This window comes from Bombyx mori, chromosome 8, assembly GCF_030269925.1.
Source record: "Bombyx mori chromosome 8, ASM3026992v2".
Classification (NCBI taxonomy): Eukaryota; Metazoa; Arthropoda; class Insecta; order Lepidoptera; family Bombycidae; genus Bombyx; species Bombyx mori.
In genome coordinates this window covers 10,753,297-10,775,046 of record NC_085114.1, presented here as the reverse complement: position 1 = coordinate 10,775,046, position 21,750 = coordinate 10,753,297, and the positions used below count along the sequence as shown (strand labels likewise).

The 21,750-nt window shown below is 32.8% G+C and overlaps 4 protein-coding genes across 9 annotated transcripts in view; 2 read left to right on the top strand and 2 right to left on the bottom strand.

Moving 5' to 3' along the window:
* Positions 1–413: 413 nt before the first annotated feature.
* On the top strand, positions 414–7,452 carry LOC101735350 (notchless protein homolog 1). Its single transcript, XM_004932153.4, has 10 exons — positions 414–741; positions 912–1,069; positions 2,040–2,176; positions 2,759–2,933; positions 3,300–3,474; positions 3,950–4,094; positions 4,321–4,510; positions 5,444–5,607; positions 7,153–7,279; positions 7,359–7,452. Exons 1-10 carry the CDS (start codon positions 604–606, stop codon positions 7,369–7,371), a joined length of 1,422 nt encoding a protein of 473 aa, XP_004932210.1. The 5' UTR covers positions 414–603; the 3' UTR covers positions 7,372–7,452.
* Positions 7,379–11,252, bottom strand: LOC101735572 (something about silencing protein 10). Its single transcript, XM_038012487.2, has 3 exons — positions 11,216–11,252; positions 10,259–10,890; positions 7,379–8,834 (listed from the first exon to the last, which is right to left on the bottom strand). The coding sequence occupies exons 2-3, from the start codon at positions 10,273–10,275 to the stop codon at positions 7,445–7,447; spliced, it is 1,407 nt and encodes a 468-aa protein (XP_037868415.1). The 5' UTR covers positions 10,276–10,890; positions 11,216–11,252; the 3' UTR covers positions 7,379–7,444.
* LOC101736460 (active breakpoint cluster region-related protein) overlaps positions 10,259–21,750 on the bottom strand; it is a 40,735-nt gene continuing 29,243 nt past the window's right edge. For 4 of the 6 annotated variants that reach the window (XM_012695447.4, XM_021351965.3, XM_012695448.4 and 1 more), the window contains exon 21: positions 14,440–20,568. In XM_012695447.4, the coding sequence (XP_012550901.1) occupies positions 20,322–20,568 (247 nt within the window). In that variant the 3' untranslated portion in view covers positions 14,440–20,321. Of the gene's footprint in view, positions 11,790–14,439; positions 20,569–21,750 lie in introns of those variants that run through there. The other 2 variants (XR_009973690.1, XR_009973691.1) reach the window with 2 other exon arrangements.
* Positions 11,984–14,959, top strand: LOC119628796 (protein disulfide isomerase Creld2). Its single transcript, XM_038012486.2, has one exon. The coding sequence runs from the start codon at positions 11,984–11,986 to the stop codon at positions 13,106–13,108; it is 1,125 nt and encodes a 374-aa protein (XP_037868414.1). The 3' UTR covers positions 13,109–14,959.

Here is a 21,750-nt window from a genome sequence, read left to right as displayed (position 1 = left end):
CGCCGGATTCGACGAGAACGGTGACCGGTGCTTGAGGTACCTAAAAGCACCGTTAGTGGATCGGGGGTCAAATTTAACCGTCCTACACATAAAACAGAAGAAACACTACTAACTTTAACAAAATAAGACAATTCGTAAAAATTAAGACCTTACATTCTTATATTTACAGTGGATACTATAACATCACAATAAGGACATGCTGATACTTTAAATATAGTTTTGAAATTGTCAAAATATATCTTTTTATGATGATGAATAAAATTAGTAGGAGCCTTTAAGTAAGATCTTCAGGTAGATGTATATATGGAAAAATCAATTTCATATTGTTCAACTCCTCTCACTTTTACTTTTCTCTAAGTAGACAAAGTTTGGGCTAGCTTCCCTTTGACTGTCCATTAATGCAAATAAAAAAAAAAATGTCAACCAACCAAACCAATGCCTGCCCTCCTGCCTGCCCATACAATGCAAAAAAGAAGGTTGCCAATTGAGGTTATGAACTGCCTATAAGCTCATAAGTTTGCTTCTTGAATTGAATTGAAGTAGCTTGAACTTAATTCAAATTATTTAAAAAAAATTAACACGATATAGTTTTGTGGTGCTATAATGGAGGTAGATTCACCGAGCTGTATTCAAGCTAAATTTAAATCTGACACTGGAGAAGAAACGGGAAGTCCATTGGATTTGCCCCTAAATATAACCAAAGATCAACTTCAACTGATATGTAATGCACTTTTACAAGAGGTAAAAATATTCAATAAAAATATCCTTCATTAATAATTTAATGCTTACTAATAATCTAGATAGGCTTTAAATTTATGCACATATTTAATATTAATTTTAATTAAAAAATTAACAATAACGATTACAGATTCTGTTTAAAACAAAAAATTTGAATTGTGTACACATTACAGGAAGATAAACCATTCCTCTTTTTTGTGAAAGATGTTGAAATAACAACCACAATAAAGGATGCATTGGACCTAAAGACCTTGAATAGTGAAGAGGTTGTAGAGATAATATATCAACAACAGGCTGTATTTAGAGTTAGACCAGTCACAAGGTGTACTAGGTATGATTTGCTTTTTTTACCATATACATAAATAATATAACGTTTTAAAGTAAGTAAGAGTGATAAAAATGTAAATCTTAACACTTCAAAATATGAATTTACAATGAGGCTTGATTTCTATAAATAATCTTGTTCTTCTGTACTTCACTGCCAACTATTATTTTAATTATGTATTATACTCTGAGTGCATTTACATCAAATCAGGTTGTTACCTCATCTTTATATCCTTTTACAAAAGTCCTATCTAGGTTCCACACAGTGCCATGGTACTGGCACAACTGCCTTCTACAGGATTTTTTAAATTTCAAATAGGAATCATCAAAAGCTGCCATGTCAGTCATGCAATTTTTCCAACTCTTTAGCTACGAATGGTAATTATAGTTACCTGTCACCAAAGGCAACCTGTACATGATGAGTGATTATAGTCACTGGCTGAAAAACACTACCTATACATGATGGGTGATGTGCACACTTTTAGCATGGAGCTCGGTTTCCTGCAAAATACTTTACAGCAAGGCCTACAATAATAAAGGGGTTCATTCAATTTAAACTACTGCACATACTTTTATTATAAAAATGTAGTGTTTGGAAAAAAGTTGTGCAAGTAAAGTATCTCATATGAGCTTACATGGTACACATGGTACTAGCTAAATATATTTTTTAAGTCTGCAATTCAAAATGTTACTTCATTTATCTAAGATTTCTTAAGACATCTGTTTCTTTTGTCTAACAGTACAAAGTTTTTTTTTTCAGAGGGCAAATAAGCTCATAACCCACTAGGCATTAAGGCATTAGCTGGAGTCTATAGACACAATAAATAAATGCCACCATTGTCCTTAAAGATATGATTCTTGATGCAAGATGATAATATCAACCTAAAAAGGTTCATATCCGATTATATAAAATTTACTGCTCTGTCATTCAATATAGAACCAATAAAAATATGTATACACTTGTCAACAATTTCCAGTTCAATACCAGGTCATGCGGAAGCAGTGATATCTACGTGCTTTAGCCCTTCCGGGAAGAAACTGGCTAGTGGCTCAGGTGACACTACTGTCAGATTTTGGGATCTGAACACACAGACACCTCTACATGTATGTAAAGGTATTTACTATTCTATTAGCAATAATAACAAATTTTTAAAAGTTACAAATGGGCCCATGAGCGCACCTAACTGCAACCAATCACACAGTAATCATAACTAGTTAGAATAATTTGTGTATTGTGTAATTTTTAAATAATAGCATCATAATGCCTGGTTTCAACAATATGGCCACAATGTGATGAATGAGCGAATATAGCTTAATTTTTTTTAAATGCAAACTAGGATTAATTGTCACGGATGTGCCACCCCACTACATATCGACCCTTGAAAGGCAAACATGACTAGCTAGTAGCTGTAGGATTGAAATGATTTTAATAGACCTAGAAATATATTTTTTTTGCGCATCGAATATGGTTATTGCCTATCATTTATGTACAAAGCAGTTGTTGTTGCTTAGTCAAGTTTGCCTTTCAAGCGTCGATATGTCTTATACAAGTAAATAGTATTGTAAATAAAATAAAAATATAACACATGTTGATTACATAAAGTAAACACTGCCAGAAAAAATGTGTTAATATAAATTTTGTAAAAATTTTGCTTGTTTTTTTAACTAAGTAACTTAAGATACTATAGTGTTTTAGGACATAGTAATTGGGTACTCTGTATAAGTTGGTCGCCAGATGGAAAAAAACTGGCATCAGCATGCAAACAAGGAAGAATTATTTTATGGGATCCATCAACTGGTAATCAAATTGGTAAACCTATGCTTGGACACAAACAGTGGGTAACAGCTCTGGCCTGGGAACCTTACCACAGGTACTGTTGTTGTTGTTTTAATATCATCCATCTCCTGCTACTGTGCTCTATTTGAAATCAATGTGGAAATGAAGACTTAATAAATGAAATAAATGAAAAATGATGATGAAATAAAATATAGATTGGTGTATATTGTACTGTTTCTGAAAAGACTATAGATCTTTACTGTTTTTAATAAAAGTGAGATATAATCAGAGATCATAACATATCATAAAAATTCTTTAGTCACTTTACCTCTTCTTATTATGAACATGGTATCAATTGATGTGATAGGCATGCTTATGTTATAAATGTTGCATTACTGTACATCATGTTCTGTTGGTCTTATCTATACTTATTTGATTGAAAAATATTACTTTTCTTCAGAAACCCAGAATGTAGAAAACTTGCCAGTTCATCCAAAGATGGTGATGTTAGGATATGGGACACGGTAACATGTCTAACATTGTTGAGCTTGACTGGACATTCCAAAGCTGTAACTTCGGTGAAATGGGGTGGTAATGGTTTAATCTACACATCTTCTCAGGACAGGACAATCAAGGTATTTTTATTTATTTATTTGGGAAACAAACAGTAACAAGAAACAACAGTATGTAAATCATATAAATCAAAATTTAAACCATCTTATACAGTTATAAATATTTATATGGGTCATTAGATATTTTGTGTGAAAGTAACAAATGAGTGTGTTATTTATAAATGAAGAAGGGTGCATATAAATAATTTAATCAATATTAACAATCAACCAATGTTTTAATAAATAATCAAGTAACTTCAAGAACTAAAGTATTAATAAAAATAACAACAAATAATTACCTAATTACTACTTTTGACTGTATGCAGCAGCTCTCAGTGCCTATGTTCAATATGACCAAGTTAGGCATGCACTATGCATTTCATAAGATTACACATATCAACAAGGGATATTGTGTATCTTCTCAATTTACATTAAGTTTATTATAACAACATGTATGTATGTATGACTGTATTTAGTAATTTAATTTCTTCTACTAAAGGTGTGGAGGGCAGATGATGGGGTGTTATGCAGGACATTAGAAGGTCATGCTCATTGGGTTAACACTTTAGCACTAAACACGGATTATGTGTTACGTACTGGACCTTTTCATCCTGTCATGGACAATAACGCATATAGTGATGATAGTAAGTTTAATTTAAATATTATTCATATAATACCTTAAAATAATTATAGTAAAACTTTTTTTAATGTAGAGAAACAACCAGAACGTTGTAACTTTGTTAAACTATCTGTGTTCTTAGTGCGAGTTTTTTAACTTCTCAATCGCGTAAAAAGTATGGAGTTGAAACAGCGCCCCTAGCGGCAAACGAAGGAAAGCTGTTCCAACTCTATACAAATTTGCTATTTCAGAGAATGTTCTCCAGCAAAGAGCATTGGACAGGTATAATGCAGTGTGCCAACAAGGAGCTGAACGTTTAGTTTCTGGTTCAGATGATTTTACATTATTTCTCTGGCTACCAGAAAAAGAAAAGAAGCCTCTGGCTAGAATGACTGGACATCAACAACTTATAAATGATGTGAAATTTTCACCAGATACAAGGTATACATGGTGCTCGGTTCTCAATAGAAAATATTTTTAATAGCAACTGCCTTCCTTTTAAAGCTGCTAATGATCTAAGCTCCACCCAGCCCAATAGCTAACGATCCTGACTGATGAATCTGTCCAAATTTAATTTTCAGTCACAACTAACATATTTGTGAAAAATATTGCCGTTTTTAGTATAATCATTGTTGTCGTCTTGTTGAAATCCAAAAAAAATCTGAGGTCGTGTTCTTCACTGGTTTGTTTACACCTTCGCCATTTACTTCAAACCCATAATCTGACGTTATTATACATGCTATGAAGTGAACTTGTGTGGGCCCACAATTTTTTATTGACAAATATTAATTTAGCCACTAGACGATGACCGTTGCTCGGTATTTGTTTGTTTTTGATAAATTGTTTTTTAGAAATTATATTTAAATACGAATTACACATTGACAAAATGATGAAATATTCCAAGATCGTTTAGACATTTTTAAATGAACACGTGAGTTAAAAAGACAAATAATATAAATAAACAATTCATTTTCTTGGTCTAACCTTAAACGAAACACTCATTGGCTTCGGGTGGCTTAACAATGCCATCTGCTGAAATAGCTTTAGTGTTATTGTGTCTTTAAAGCAGTTAGTTGCTCTCAATTATGAAAAATAGTATTATTATTCGCCAATAGATTTCGGGAAGAGTCATAAAGTTGATTATTGAAAACACGAATAAAACAACGTTTTCTGAAAATTGCTAGATCGTTTTATCGCTCCCGAAATCCTCTATATACTAAATTTTATAAAAATCGTTGGAGCCGTTTCTGAGATTCAGATTATATATATACACAAGAATTGCTCGTTTAAAGGTATAAGATAAGATTTAGTATAATTAACTTTTAACTAATTAATTAATTAAGTAATTAATTTAGAAATATTTTTTATTCTAAGGATTATAGCGTCTGCTTCATTTGACAAATCTGTGAAATTATGGGAAGCAGCAAGTGGGAAGTTTATAACAACATTAAGGGGACATGTTCAAGCTGTATACATGGTTGCATGGTCTGCAGATTCTAGACTACTATTAAGTTCTAGTGCTGATTCTACACTGAAAGGTAATCATACATCTACAAATTTATTGATTGATAGTTGCCAATACATCCAATGTCCCCAGTCGTCGTGGCTTGTGGCATAAGACGGCCGGTGTGTTCGTATCAAGCGATGCGACAAGCGACTATACCGGTGTTTGAATCCTGCAGGCAGGTACCAATATTACGGATGAAATACGTACAGCTCGACCAAGCTAAGTTTGCACCTCGCATCGATTACGTCACACTGCCGCTTAGGTATGGTCTGAAAAAAGGATTCGCTATGACTTTAAAAATGTTAACAAATGTTTGTTATATTTTACTTTGCATTTATTGTTTTTAACAATATATTATACACAGGTACATTAGAATATAACGATATCGGGTTTTTGTATTAAAACCACCCGGACATTCTTGCACTTTTTAAATTTGTATCCCAATTGCTCAGTAATAATTTTCCTTTATGTTTCCTTTTCAGGATTATGTTTGTCCCTTCACTGTCTATGACCTTTCCTTTCATTTTTGTTGCCCACAACAATTATCTCGAAGTAAAAAAAAATTAACGTTAAGCGTTCAGTAACAACAGTTCAACAAAAATAGTCCATTAATATTACTAAACTTCAACATAAAACCTAACAAGAACAATAAAAAAAGTTAAAACTCAACGGATAGGTAGACGAAAACTCGTATGACGCGTGTCGGCGACAAAGATGCTAACCGTACTGACGCGACAGGGCGATCGCGGGAAGGTGAGCGGGGAAGCGGGCGGAGCGCCGCATACCAGCGAGGTGCAAACTTAGCTTGGTCGAGTTGTACTTATCAAATGTTCACGATTGACTTTCACAGTGAAGAGGAATAAAAATAAATCACGCACGGTAATGCGGCCCCAAATTAGGATTCATTGTGTTATGGATAGTAGATTAATATATGATTGTAAAAATATATAATATAAAAAAGATGTATAATAATATAATACAATAAATATATATGTTAAAAAGTTAAAAAAAAAAAAAGAAAAAAAAAGTAAACTATATTGTAATTAAGAACATAATAAACAACAATTAATGCTTCTGACAACCTTTGAAGTATGGTTATAGTATGAATTTTGTTGTTATTATCTAAGCCAGGTTGAAGTTGCCTGACTTAGGATTATGTGTTGATAGCGGAGCATGTCAAAATTGAACCAACTAAAAGTCCCTGTCACCCAATAACCTGCATCTGACATAGAGGTGACGTGGTCTGCGATACACACATCTTCCCCCACCCTACCCATCTGGGAGCCCAACCGCCGGTCAGTCTCCACCTCAGTCAACATGTTATCCAAAGCCTTTAATTACCTTCAGAATCAAGTACTGAATTCATAATATATGGAAGTGAAATTACTACCATTTTTAATGCACTGGACATACTTACCGAACCTTAAAGAAATAGTAATGTAAGTTCAAAGCCTCAACAGTATGATTTAATCAGCCATTTATAGTTTAAACGTATATAATTTCTAAAATAAAATACTCAAAATGTTGTAGTACTTTATTCTAATGTAACAGCAGCATTCAATAACTTCCTTTTCAGTTTGGAGTATGAAAACAAAGAAGTTAGAGTTGGATCTTCCAGGTCATGCAGATGAAGTGTATGCTGTCGATTGGTCCCCAGATGGAGCTTATGTGGCATCAGGAGGAAAAGATAAAGTGTTGAAGTTGTAAGTTGTCATATTTATATTGTTTATCATACAAATATAAATTATTTTTTAATATTTTACTATGTTTTTTTTGTTCTAGGTGGCAGCATTGAATACACATTTGCATAAAGTATTATTTTATTATGAAATGAATATGAGATGTACTGTTTCAATAAATACATTTCTTTACTTGATTGTTATGCTCTTTTTCAAATTTGCTTTTATGCCTGATGATTCACCACCATATCTGGACACTTCTGTCTTAGGTTCCCTCACTGCACCCTTCCTTCTGATTTTAGCCTTTCTGTATTTAAGTTTATGTTTGACTCTTGGGTTTCTTTGATCTTTCTTTCGATGGGGTGTCAACCCTTTATTCTTTGCAATTTGATATGTTATTTCTCTTTTCATTCCAAGATCTTCTGTAACAATTTGTTGAGATGATGTTGATGGTTTATTATGGTCAACTTCTGTTTCACCAAGTACAGTATCTTCATTATCTGAAAAACCACTTTCTTCAGATTCATTACTTCTTGGCACATTTTCAACTTTATCGTTATCTTTAAAGTAATCATTCCCTTCATATTCTTCATCATCAGATACTCCAGTGTCTTCTCCTTCATCTTTTTCTATTGCACTGATAAGTTTCAATTTCTTGGGAGTTGATTCTGAAATAAGTTTTTCTAACTTGCGTTTCTTAGCTTCTTTTTGTTCATTTACTTCCAAAACAAGGTTGTTCTTCACAGCCAGAAGAATTTTATCTATTTGCGGTTTAATTACTTCCAAATATATCGGTTCCATTTTATTCAACATTTGTCTGTACTGATACAACCTTTTTATAACTGGATGATTTTGAATGTTTACTCGCTGACTCTTTAGAAGCAAATAAAAACTAATATTTGTACAATAATTTAGAATTAGATCATAGTTTGTTTTTACAAACTTTGATGCTGCACATTTTGGTAATTTGCCATCTTTTACTAATTCCAAGACTGGATGTAGGTTATCTTTAGCTACAGTAAGTTTTGTTTGGAAGTCATCAACAAGACCTGAAAACTCAGGACTTTCCTTTTCAAACAATTGTAGCTTTTGTCTTTTTGACAACTGGCTCAAATCACTTTTTATTACTGTTTCTCTTTCTTCAGCGTCTTGTACATGTTTAGTAAAGAAATCCAAGGTAAAATCTTCATCTCCAAGTTGTTCTAGCAATCTCTTCTGAATATTCTTAGCCTCCTCTTCTTCCATAAGAGCAGCTTCTTCATCATCACCGAAGCCTCCATAATCTTTGTCAACATAATCAGTGGCATAGTATGATTGTTTATTTTTGCCCCAAGCTTTTGAATCAGGTAAGTCATCGTCTGATTTTTCCTGTCCTTCAACATCACTGTCTGCTATTCCCAAATCATCCTTTTGATCTGATTCCTCGTCAGAATCAGAGAAAGCATACATTTCCTCTTCACTATCAGACTCATGTTTTCTCTTACGTACTTTATCCAATAATCGCTTTTCATTTTCAGAATAACCATCTTCTGAATCTGAAGGGGCATAATTCTCTTTTTGGTCAAATCTTGAATTTATTCTGAAAAGTAGATAAATTTCATGATAAAAAATAATAATTATGTGTGGTTTGGTTGTGACAACTAATAAGGAATAAGAATCAACTATTGCCTTTATGCAGTGTAAAGTATACAGCCTGCCTTTCAGAATTTACTCAACTTTAGGGTCGTAAGATCAAATCTTTTGCCAGGCTAAATTATATTGAAACAACAACTGAAAGGCTTCTCTTTTTAGATATTAAAATTTTTATAAGTGAGCAGATGTACTCCTAGCCCACACAAAACATGAATTCACACACCCACCATAGGACATAACATTAAAAGTTAAATTCTATAATATGAGGCCTGTCTTCCCCATTAATAAAACAGGGGATTAGTTTGCACCAGAAATGGTCAAGATAGGTAGACTTACAATACAGAGTGTATTCAACCAACAGTTACATATATACTTAGGAAAATTGGTACACTGGCAAATTCATTTTTTGCATAGTCACATCGTTTGACGTTAATAGATTTGTTGTCATTAAGCTACATGTGCAGAATAAAGCATACAGAAATAACTATGATTACAAGATGAGTTTGTTATAACACACATAATAGTGTAAGGAAAACTTCTAATAAGGCTTATGTGAATAAGTGATGGGAAATGCAACATCTGCATTTTGCATCTATTTTGTATACTTAGTGGGGTGGATTTTACAAACACCATCCTTACACTCCTGAAAATTCAACAAGGAGCTCTGCTTGGATAAAAACCTTCAGTTTAGGCTCCTAGCAGAAGTTCAGTTTAGGTTCCTAGCAGAAGACGGTCCTATTGTAAATAAATCCTATTTACAATAGGATACCTGTTGTAAATAAATCTTTACATGTTCCCTGACTAGCAATTGCACAAACTAATATTCTTATTATAATGGAATGCCTGGTTACTTAAAGGTAACCCGTTGCTTTTAGACTTTAGGTTGTTTGTTTACACCTTAAATTCGTAATTATATTGATAAAAAGATAATCTCTGAAATAAATAAAGCTTGTTACTTAAAGCAGACATTATTTTACATTTAAAGAAATAATGGGAGGTAACACTAGATTCAGTAATGTATACAATCAGATCGCAGTGTTTATTTTAGAAAGAAAAAAAACATCGTTTTCTGGTTATAAGGTAGTTCTTAATTAGATAGTATAATTATTCATAGAGTATCTCACGTGCTAGTAGTGTATGGCACTAATAAATTTTAAGTTATGAACATAAAATAGAAATTAACCTTAAGGGAACAGTTTTTATAAGAAAATTGATTTTGTGATTCTCTACATTTAAACTGATGGTGAGAAATGTGCTTTAGAAAACTTATCTGCATAGTGTTATTTGCTTATGTAAAAGTGTTATTCGTTTTATAGCATTTTATTCCAAATGGTTAAACGTTATTTATTTTTATAAGACAGTCATATTTACCTTATTTTATCAGCCATCACGTCGATATCATAAAGTTTTAAAATATTTTAAATTGAAACTAACACGACACTCCGCAAGGCTAAGGTTATTTTTGTAGCAAATTGAATCATTCGTGAATATTACATATTACGCATATTATTACCGTAATTAATGTACATACGGGACAAGAAATGAGGAAAGGTTTGAATCTTGGTACTCAACAGCATGACAACCAAAACTTTAACAAAAAGTATTTTTTCTTTTACAATGTCTAGAAATTAGCGATAGCCAATGTATGTAGGCTTTTCTTTTTTTATGGGATTTTATGACCTGGTAACTGAGACCTTTAAGTCATGTCTTATTTTAATTTATATTCATATTTTTATGAAAAATGATATTAAGGAGTGAAATTAAATGAAATTATTAATTTGAGACATTAATCAACTGGGATGAAATTAAATGAAATGAAATGGGATGAAATATAATCAAAGTAAAATGGTGGTCATTTACTAAGATTTTTTCAGTGGACTTTTTGACGGATCCCGAGAAGTTACGTCCAGCGGCTTTGTGTCATTTTCCCACATTTGTGCACTTTCACAGATATTAAAAAGTTAATAAACCACCATTATTACACATTTAAACCCGAAGAAACACTAAATAGACAAAATAAAACAAATCACACAACTTCACTCCTCGCGTTCCCGCCAAAAAGTCTCCAATGTTGGCCTAATCTATACCATAGATAATACACTTTATACTTTGTACTATGGAGGGTAGAGGTAAGGAGAACCGTCTCATATGGGAGGAAGCTTGAAAAAGCGTCCCACTTTCAGCACTAAATAATAGTTCAAAAATCCTCCAGAATGGCGCTAGCATATAGGCAGAGGTATAATATGAATTGAGCAGTTTCCTCTATCATATTCTAATAACTTTCAGCGCCTTTTTTAAAATTTACCCGGTTGTTACTGTAGCACTAACCTTACTTAGCAGATTTTAACGGACACTTTTTACACACAGAGACGGTTCTCCTTACCTCTACCCTCCATAAACTGACAGTAGAATTCATTTCCCAAAATGAAAGGCCTTATCACACAACAACATTACATACCTCAGGAGGTGACTAGCGCTTCCGCGCGCACTATAAATAAAACAATTTCTGTTAAAACAATTATTATAAGTTAGAGTAATAGAAGTGGGTCATACTTTTCTGGCGTTTAAGAACGCACTTTTTTGTGATGCGTAAGCCAGAGCGTACGAGAGGTGGAAAAAAGAAGATAGTCTGTGACACGGGACCTTTTTACCGCCGAAAATTTAAAAACGAAAAATGAAATATAATGTATATTAATTTAATATAAAACTCCGATTGTTTCAACTGTGATGTTAATTACATAAAACATGATTTTACGGCGAAATAAAGAAGGGACTCTGTATGGATTCCCTCACTTTAAAACCCAAATATGTAAGCGCCGCGCCGGGGCATTCCACAGGTTTTTAAAATGTCACTAAGTAAGGTGTCTCGTGTCTCCCCCTGGTACGCGCAGAGTAAGTAAATCTAGAAAATCAATATTGTGTTACACAGAGAAGAGAAGTCTTAACTCGATTTAGGTACTTTGTGACGCTGGCTTACCTACTTAAATTTGAATCAATTTTTAAATTTAATGGTGTTTGTTAAATTGCAACTTGCGAGTGAAGACTACAATATTAACTTGAATACAATACAAACACCTAGTTTCTACGAATCTCAAGATGCTTAATAATTTTCAATATTTAATGGACCCCAACTCTTACAAATATCTTTGGTTGTGCTTATTATTTAGTTGTCAAGTAATACTGTGTAAGGAAATTAGTACACCATCAACCGATAAAAATATTAATGTATTGAATGAGTGTCAGCAATGTAAAGTTCTGACAGACTCCTTCAATTACTGGTTTAAAAAAACATCACGAGGAAAATACGAAGGGGGCGATGTTGCTTGGGAAGAAGCTAAACTAAAAACCTATGCACGAAGTGAGGTTCGTTTGGTAGAAATTCAAGAAGGTTTATGTTCTGAACTAAAGGCTAATAAAGATCAATGCTACTCTTTAGCAGATGTAGCTGAAAATGTATTAGAAAACTGGTATTACAGTGAAGATCATGATACTGTTAATTTGTATACATGGCTGTGTATTCAGAAATTACAAAACTGCTGTCCTCTGTCCCATTATGGAGAATCCTGTTCTCCTTGCCCACATAATTTAAACAATGAAATTTGTAGTGGAAATGGTAAATGTCACGGAGATGGTACAAGGGAGGGCAACGGAACTTGCATTTGTAAAAGTGGATATTCTGGCAATTTATGTGAAGAATGTGCTGAAAAATTCTTTTCTGAAAATGCCAGTTGTAGACCTTGTCATGCAGCATGTGCCGCTTGTACAGGAGAGAGTTTAGATGACTGTATTACATGCAGTAATGGTTGGGAAATGCAAGAAAATACTTGTGTGGATATTAATGAGTGTGCATTGCCACAGGTATGTGAGAATGATGATTATTGTATAAATCAAGAAGGCACCTTTTTATGTGAAAAATGTGATGATTCCTGCAAAACATGTACAGGACCAGGAAGAAAAAATTGTTCAACATGCAGAGAAAGTGACATATTAATATCAGGGATGTGTTTGAATGAATCTCAAAAAAATAAAATTGTAAATGATGCCAAGAAAAGAGTTTTAACATATTTTGGATTGTTATTACTGACAAAAGTTACTTTCCGATCATCTAAAATTTTAGCAGCTGTGGTTGTCTTGTTTTCTTCATTTTATATATATCACACTGAGGATACAGCTGAAGTACCTTCAATAGATCTTTACATGCAAAGTTCAGAGTTACCATGAGTCATATAACTATAAGAAATGGATTTAAAATATTTTTTTATTTCAATATGACTTTTTGTTAAACCTTGGATGTACCAAATAATTGAACACATTGTGAAATAGATGATCACATTGTGTTGCTCCTAAAAGGGGTGCATGACATTGGGAGAGTAGTTGCATTATATTTGCAACATTCTGGTTCATGCCTTCCAAGTGGCCAAACTATATGGACTTCGAATAAAGAAAAAACAAAAATAAGATAGCCGTTAAATGCTCACACTACTTAATTTGTTAACAAGGGCGGATGATTCAAGGAATAGAGAATAGGAGACTTAAATTTTTATACTGACTATTATGATTACCTTTTTTTTGTATCAGCAAATATGTTAGAGGAAAAAGCTGAACAAATGGATGAGAGAGTAACACACATCTCTAAGCACTTGAAAAAATATCTGGAACAAAACAGGAGTGAAAAAAACTGGAAGAATAGGTTTTAACCATTTTATTGGCACCTTTCAAATCTCCTGAATATGGCATGAAAGGTACAATATAAGCTCGAAAAATACCTGTAAAAGGTTGCACTTTTAGATATACCTATTTTAATCAAGATAAACATTATACAAAACCACAGCTGAAAAATATTAGTTATAAAAATGTTAGTTATTATCCAGAGAGGCAATGGAAGAATATTTTTGTAAGGAAGACCTGTTGTCTATTAAGTATTGCCTAAAATAAATAACAACACGATAAATATACCATTCATTGAGTGACATAAAATAAGGACCTAAGTGAAGATAATACAGGCAAAGCTAATAAGTCTTGGGACATCATAGGGTACTAGCGGTTTTTTTTTTTGTGAAGCTGATTTATTGATCAAATGCGATAAAAAACCTCCAAAAAAGGTACTTGCCTGATGAAACTTGCAGATTCTATAAGGAATAAGCAAAAGCTATGAATTGTCTAACAAGGAATCAAATGAATATTTAGAAATGTTGGCCACCTGGACTGACATGTCTATAGGCCCGCATCTACCAACATAATCACAGATTGAGATGAAAATGCTGAGAAAGGGATTCCCAACTTTATAGTCAGTTGTATGTGTAGAGTTGTAGTTATTTTTTTAAGTCTATGTGGTTATGGATGTCTAAGCCCATAATACTCCTGCTCTAAACCAGCGCTAATAACTGGCTTCAATAATTGTTTTTCCAAACACCTTACATGTAGTAGATGAAAGTTGCAAGTATATTTTTTATTTAAGCTATATAAGTCTAGAATAAACAAATCCTATTTATGGAACTTTAAGTTTTTTAGGTTATCATTGATATACAGGTGAAGAATGAGTAAACTATGTATATGTATTAAAATACCATTTATTGCAAAAGTACATAACTACAGTGTCATTTATATACAAAAATGTAATACAAACTTTAATAATGAAACTAATTGTATAAATAGCTACTTTATAATACAGCATTCGTACACTAACATATTTGATAAATGAGTATGTAATACATAATAAGTATAATTGATAATTGCCAATTCCAATTTTAAAAAAATTGTCACAACAAAAAAATGTTAAAAAAATTGGTTGCAAAAATAATCCATGTAATAAGTGTAATTTATGGTAATGGATCTTATAATGCATGTAATACTTGAATATAGGAAATAAATGTTGTTTAAGCAGTAACAGGTACACCTTTACTATAGTTGTGAAAAGTTATAAGCTACAAGAACAATATAATATGTAGTACAAGTGAATAATCAAATACATTTTCAGTATGTAGAGTAGTTTTAGGCATTAGTTACCAATTATCATGTAATCTTTCTCTTTATAATATTTATTCAATTTAATAAAGGAATATGAAGATAAAATTATTGTTTTTATTTCAAAGCTCTATGCTGAACAAATGAAAAAAGCATAAGTATCCAGAAAGAATGTATTTTATCTTAATTCTAAACAAATGCTTATTTCCAATACTTTTTAGGTTAATATGTTTACTTATTTTAATACTTATGTACCTTCTAATATTTTGGAATGACAAACAAATATTTAAATAACACCGATTCCAGTGTTAAATTTGTGACCAAACAGGAACTGAGATGGGGCGAACACAACTGGAGCTGCTGAACAAGCATAGTGTTAGACAATATAAATATAACAAAGTTATTTTAAATAATGTGGATCACAAATACTTGTAGTTCTCATTTAAACATTCTTTAGATGATTTCATTTAAAACTTATTTAGGTTCAGTTGCCAAATTCCTAATTTAAGCTGTTGGATTTTTGGAAGGTACTTTTTAATTTTCGTATAATGCATAATTTAGTGAAATAAACGGGTTCAATTGATTTTGTGGTTGTGGAAGATTGAGGTGGCTTTATATAATGTAAGTTTGTTTAATATAACTTTTTGATTCAAGTTTGCTATTCTGATTTAAATTTTTAAAGACATAATAAGTTCACACCAGATGCCAGTCGTGGTACCTACAGTAAAAAATACCATTTTAAAAAGTAATTTTGGATTACCTAGTTTGTTATGAAAATGCCCACTAATTCTTAAAAGATAAAATCATTATTACAAATAAAGCTATTGTGATGCTATTATTTCATGAGAACAGTCTCAGAAGCCTAATTGCATAAAATAAGTTTGCAATACACATACGGAAATAATATAATCAGAACAACAATGTGTATAAAAGGACAAATTTAACTATGTAGGATATTGTTTGTTTATGTATTTTTCATCAAAATAATATAATTAATTGGTATACCAAAAGAACACAGATATTTTTCATGAATAATTACATTAGTGTTTTAGAACACTTTTATGCAACGCAAAACGCGTGATAATGTCATGAATCAAATGCAAATAGTTATCAAAGGGGTATAGTATCAAACTCCACTAAAATGGCTTTTTATAACACTAAAATGTTTCATGCATATATTTTATGCACAGCTGATTTTATTGACCTATTTTCTATCATACCTATGAAGTGTGTCCAACAACTGTTATTTTTGTCTTTTAATCTATTAAAGTGAAATTTGATACTCTAGCCTCTATCAATTCTTCCGTCCGGTTACACGCTCTGAACACGGCAAGTTGACCACATAAATAAAACAAATTGCTTGAGCAATATTATATGTCTAGTTCTTAATCAACGCGACTCCTATCACCTAGAACGTGTTCCCTCATTTTCGTTCGTAGTAGTGATACTCGATACTGTGAAGTGCATGTAATATGGATCAGTTTCCCTCAATATTTTGGAATTTATTGTGATCCTGAAAGAAATTAGACCGCACTTTATGTGTATGCAGTCGATAAAGATTTCAATTTTTTGATTAATTTATGCATTTAATATACCAGACGCCCTGTTGAAGTCATCGTGCTTATTACAACTAGATCTTATATAATAGTTACTCCCTTTATTTGTTATTATAAGTGTCGCACATGACTAGCCTATGCGCCCAAATAAAAATTATAGTAAGAATTGTGTGGTATATCTTTACCAAGTCTTAATTAAGCGTGTTATGGCTTGCGTGAAACACCAAAGACAAAATGGAGCAGGCGAGACAAAGCGTGTAAACCGAATATTATTTGAGAATACTTTAACTGTATCCGTAGTCCGTGACTGATCTTTGGTGAAAAATAAATAATTTTTAATAAAAACTCTACCATAATAATTACATGTATTTTTTCTTAACTTAGTTCTGATCATAATATTAATCAACAAAATAAAAGATTGTAAAAAAGTTAATGTCTTTCAACTAAGTAACACAATTATAATACGAAATTAGCTTTGTTCTAAGAATTTTTTTTTTTTGGTAATATTTTGTTTTTAAGTACTAACATAAACCTTTTACGCCTAAGCCTATTTGTGAAAAATATTAATTGTAAAGAAAATCAATGCACGACAATGATTTAATATATAACTTAGATTGCTATGCGCTGCTGCAGTTCCACCGAGAACATATCTAATAGGTAAAAAAAAAACCCATCAAAAGTCATGAAAAACAGAATTTAAAAGCGTTTAATTCATTATAATGTATTAGATATGTACTCTGTATGTAGTATTAATAAGATAAAAACTACAAAAGAAATCACACGACTAGCATAAAAAATGCTAAAAAACGATCGAACTCTAGCACACACGTACTATCATCTACAGTATTCTACAGCGTAAAAATATGCACTAAACTCATAAATAATTAAATTTGCTTGACAAAAGTTTTGAACATAATAAAATGTACAAAGAATTAACTGAACTGAACTAAGTGACTAAATTTCTCTTAAAGGTCTATACAACTGAACAATTGAAATATAAAGTACAAAAGCTTTGCCAAACAGCTGCTAAAAACCGACTACTGTCTAAAAACGAACTGTCTAGAAATGTTTCAGTTGATGAAAGCAAACCAACAATGAACATTTATAATATCAGTCTGCTCCGAATAACGCTAATACCATCAATTCATTATACATCGGTCCCAAGTCATAATAATACGTAATTTTCATAATTTCGAACAGTCTGCAATCGAGATCACTAACATTGAAAATTCAAAAAATTCTATTCTGTTATGTGACAGGATCTGTCAATATGTTGGCCTTACTAGAACCGGCTTGCAAGCGAATATGCGCTTAATCAAACCACAAGTATTGCCATATTATTTATATTTTTAATCGATATTTTTTTTTGGTACATGAAACCATGTTCACTTGTTAAATTGATGCAAAATATTAGGAAGTCAAAATGGAATTGTGGACCCTGTACTTCATTGCATTGTTAACATTGATGATTTAGGTCTAATATAAAATAAGATTTGTTGCTTCGTGTTCTATCTATTGTTGTATGTTATATTCACGCGTCATTTATCCATCAGATTTGGAACTTTACAGAACGTTTTTTAACGTTTCAATGAAAGCGTTGGCTATAGTTTTACCGCGTACGGTAGATGGCACGAGAGCTGTTTCCGCAAATGATACATATTTTTGTTTATTTAATCACAGCGTAAGGTCGAATCCGCATATTAAAGAATGTGCTTGAAAACGTAATGTCCACCAGGTGGCTACACCAATTTGGACGTTTTTTCTTGTGAGGATTAGCGATAAACTTGGACTTAAATTTTGTGTTTATTTCTATATTGAGCGATAGGCCATAGTTTCATTTAAATCGGTCGAAAAATACATATAAAATTCTGTATATTCTATTAATTTTAACGAGCGTTTAAAAAGGTTCATAATACATTTAATTAGTTACAGTAAAGACCAGTTTTAGACTACATCTCATTCTGACTACTAAAGTAGCTTTATTATTTGAATAAATACTTTTATTAGCACTAAATTTTTCTAGAAAAGTAGTTTCAAACTAGAATCTGATTTAAATGGTAGATAAAAATTACTTAACTGAAATTATTTCGCCGTGCTTATGATTTCTCGTAGTAGTCAAATCATGACAAACATTCAAATAATGAGTAAACATGAAAACATCCTTTTTTAACCTTTGATATGCGCATCAATAATATATTCAGTGCTCTGGCCGTATTTTGTGTAAGTACGGATCGTTGCTCAGTTTCCTTCCGACACAATGACATGTTCGACCTTAGATATACAATTGAATTTAGGGTGATTTAAAACTGTCAACTTCCATAGACATTTTGCCATCATAAATAATAAATAAAATAAATAATACTGCAAATAACGGAATATTCATAATGGCACGATTGTGTTGCAATTTTATTCCATTGCGAATCATAAGTTAACAAATGTTTTAGCAATAAAATTTCACTTAACAAGGTGCATTTGTTATTGTAACATCAAATAATAATGTAATGTGCAAAAATCTTTTCGAAAATATTAAATTTTCGGGTTGTGTCGTAGCAGAGTCGGTGGAGATATGCGACCTCTCCCGCATACCAAAGGTTAATGCAATCTAAAGGTAAGACATCTGATTAATACATCTGGTTTTTACTGTAACATGTTTATACTGAGACATAGCATCCATTTCTGATTTCAATGTTGTTTCAAATGCGAGACGCCCTGTCTACACATACATCATGGGGACATTCCGAAACCATTTTCCATAAATCGTAATTCAGTGTGTCAATTCAACTGTTAATAAGTATCTAAGGTTGTCAAGTAGAAGTACCTATGTCAAGATTTAATTGAAAACTTCCTCAAGTCATATGATATTGTTTCGTGGAGCTTCTATTATCAATAGTTGAAAATCATTTTCTCAACCCGTATTTTGCGACACATTCATTCTATAAATATTTTTAATTCATATCAGAAATCAGTCGGTTTTGTAATTGATAATGGAATGTAAATACCGTTTGAGTTCATTAAGGGATCTCAATGCGTCACGAATTCGGATTAATACAGAATTATATGTACTTATTACTTCAGTTACTTTTTGATCGACAAATTTCATAACCTTTATGAAAAATTCTTAAGCATAATTGAATAAGCGTTAATTATTACTTTTGCTGCAACTGACTCATTGTCTTCATTTTAAAAATGTTAACGAGTATGTTTTGTAGAGACGCTTCGTTGAAATTATTGACAGCCGCGTTCAGAATGTAAGTAAGGTGCAGTTGTGAAGCAGTTGTGAATATTCGATGCTATAAGCCGCGCCAATAAAGGAACGAATCTAAAATGGCGGCGGCGATCATGCGCTCTCATTCTAAACTATTGCTGTCTTTAGTCGCACACGGCGCGTACTGCTTGCAAAAAAATATCAGTTCTGACTTTGTTGTTGAGTTCGAGTTTTTTCACTTTCCACTTGTGCGACTTGGATGACTGGCAGCAAAAGTATCTACGCAAGTTGCATCCCAGATGAGACACCTCTCCCCCTGCCAGGGCATAAAGTATATTCTCTTTTTTTTTACAATAAAGACCTTTTCTTTCTATCTTTCTTTTTATTTTGTTGACCCTACCATCTGTCAGTGCAGGTACATAAGACGCCATTTTCGATTCGTTTCTTTATTGACGCGGCTTATACAACTAATCAGCCCACTGAGTTTCTCGCCGGATCTTCTCAGTGGGTCGCGTTTCCGATCCGGTGGTAGATACTGCGAAGCACTGCTCTTGCTAGGGTCAGTGTTAGCAACACTCCGGTTTGAGCCCCGTGAGCTCACCTACTAGTTAAGGCGACGCTGATATAGCCTGTCAAGGCTATCAACTTGGTAGAAAGAAAAAAAAACAAGTAATAGAGTCGCGTGATAGATTGCGTGGTGAGCGGGCGTTCAGTCGAGCACGTGGTGCGGCGCGCGGTGGTGCGAGGAGAGCTGCGCGGCGAGCTGGCGGTGCTGCAGCAGACAATAGAGGATGCCGGCCTGCGCCATGGCGTCCACGGTGCCGGCCGCCAGCGGGTCGCTGCGCTGCTTGCCGCCCGCGCCGCCGCCGCCGCTCGCCGGCCGGAGCAGCGTGGGCCCGAACACCGTCGCCAGGTTGTGCAGCGACATCTTGTTCTCGCCTTCGTGCTGATTCACTCTGTGCGCGTTACGAATTCTTCAATTATTTATACACGTTTAATACGAAAATTAATATGATAGTACAGTAGGTTGGGGGGAACAGAGACTAGAGTTAGAATAGGGACGAATCTGGGAGGTCACAATACTTTTGTTGAGTTGTTAGATTTAACTTTGTTGAACTGAAAATGACTTTTATTTAGCACTAGCTGACCCGGCAGACTTCGTAGTGCCCCAATCGATAAATAAAACACCTAAACTTTTGTATAAAATAAACTTAAAATAAACAAAAGGAATCCGTCCGACGTAGGACACTTCAAAGGGAAAACAAAATTGTTATTTTTATTTAATTCCGAGCATTTTCATATTTATCTACCTTTTAAACCTTCTCTAGACTTCCACAAATAATTCAAGACCAAAATTAGCCAAATCGGTCCAGCCATTCTCGAGCTTTAGCGAGACTAACAAACCGCAATTCATTTTTATATAATATATAGCGACCCGCCCTCGCTTCGCTTCGGAAACATTAAAACACATGAAACCAAAAAAATAAAATAAAATAAAAAAAAGTAGCCTATGTTCATCAGGGACAATGTCGGCTTCTAATGGAAAAAGAATTTTTCAAATCGGTCCAGTAGTTTCGGAGCCTATTCGAAACAAACAAACAAACAAATCTTTCCTCTTTATAATATTAGTATAGATAGATATAGATTTAAGAATATTAAATAGTTTAATTTAATCGTCAAAGTTTTGAAACTCATTAAGATATTAAAAAGTTAATTACACCAATTAAAATTAAATACAATTAAAAACTTAATAGGCCTAACAACTAAATAGTGCCAGCCCTATTGAAAAACTCTATTGTCCCCATACGTAACCTGATTCGCCCCAAAGCCAAGTTGAATCGGGTCAAGCCAGTTTTTTCAGTTTTTGTGTATATTTTGTAATGAGCTATGCATCGTATCGCATCGTATATAAAAATTTAAGCCACCCCTAAGAAAAACCATTGAAAATTTGTGTTGGATTTGAAAAGGGTCCCGATTCCCCCAATAACAATACTACCGAATAATGACATATTCAATATAATATTCATATAACAGATTCAAACAATTTAATAAGAATACTTAAAACCGTTTTTAAAACTTGTAATTTTTTATAAAGCTTTATCAATTTATATTCTAGGATAAATGAGAAGTGCGACATA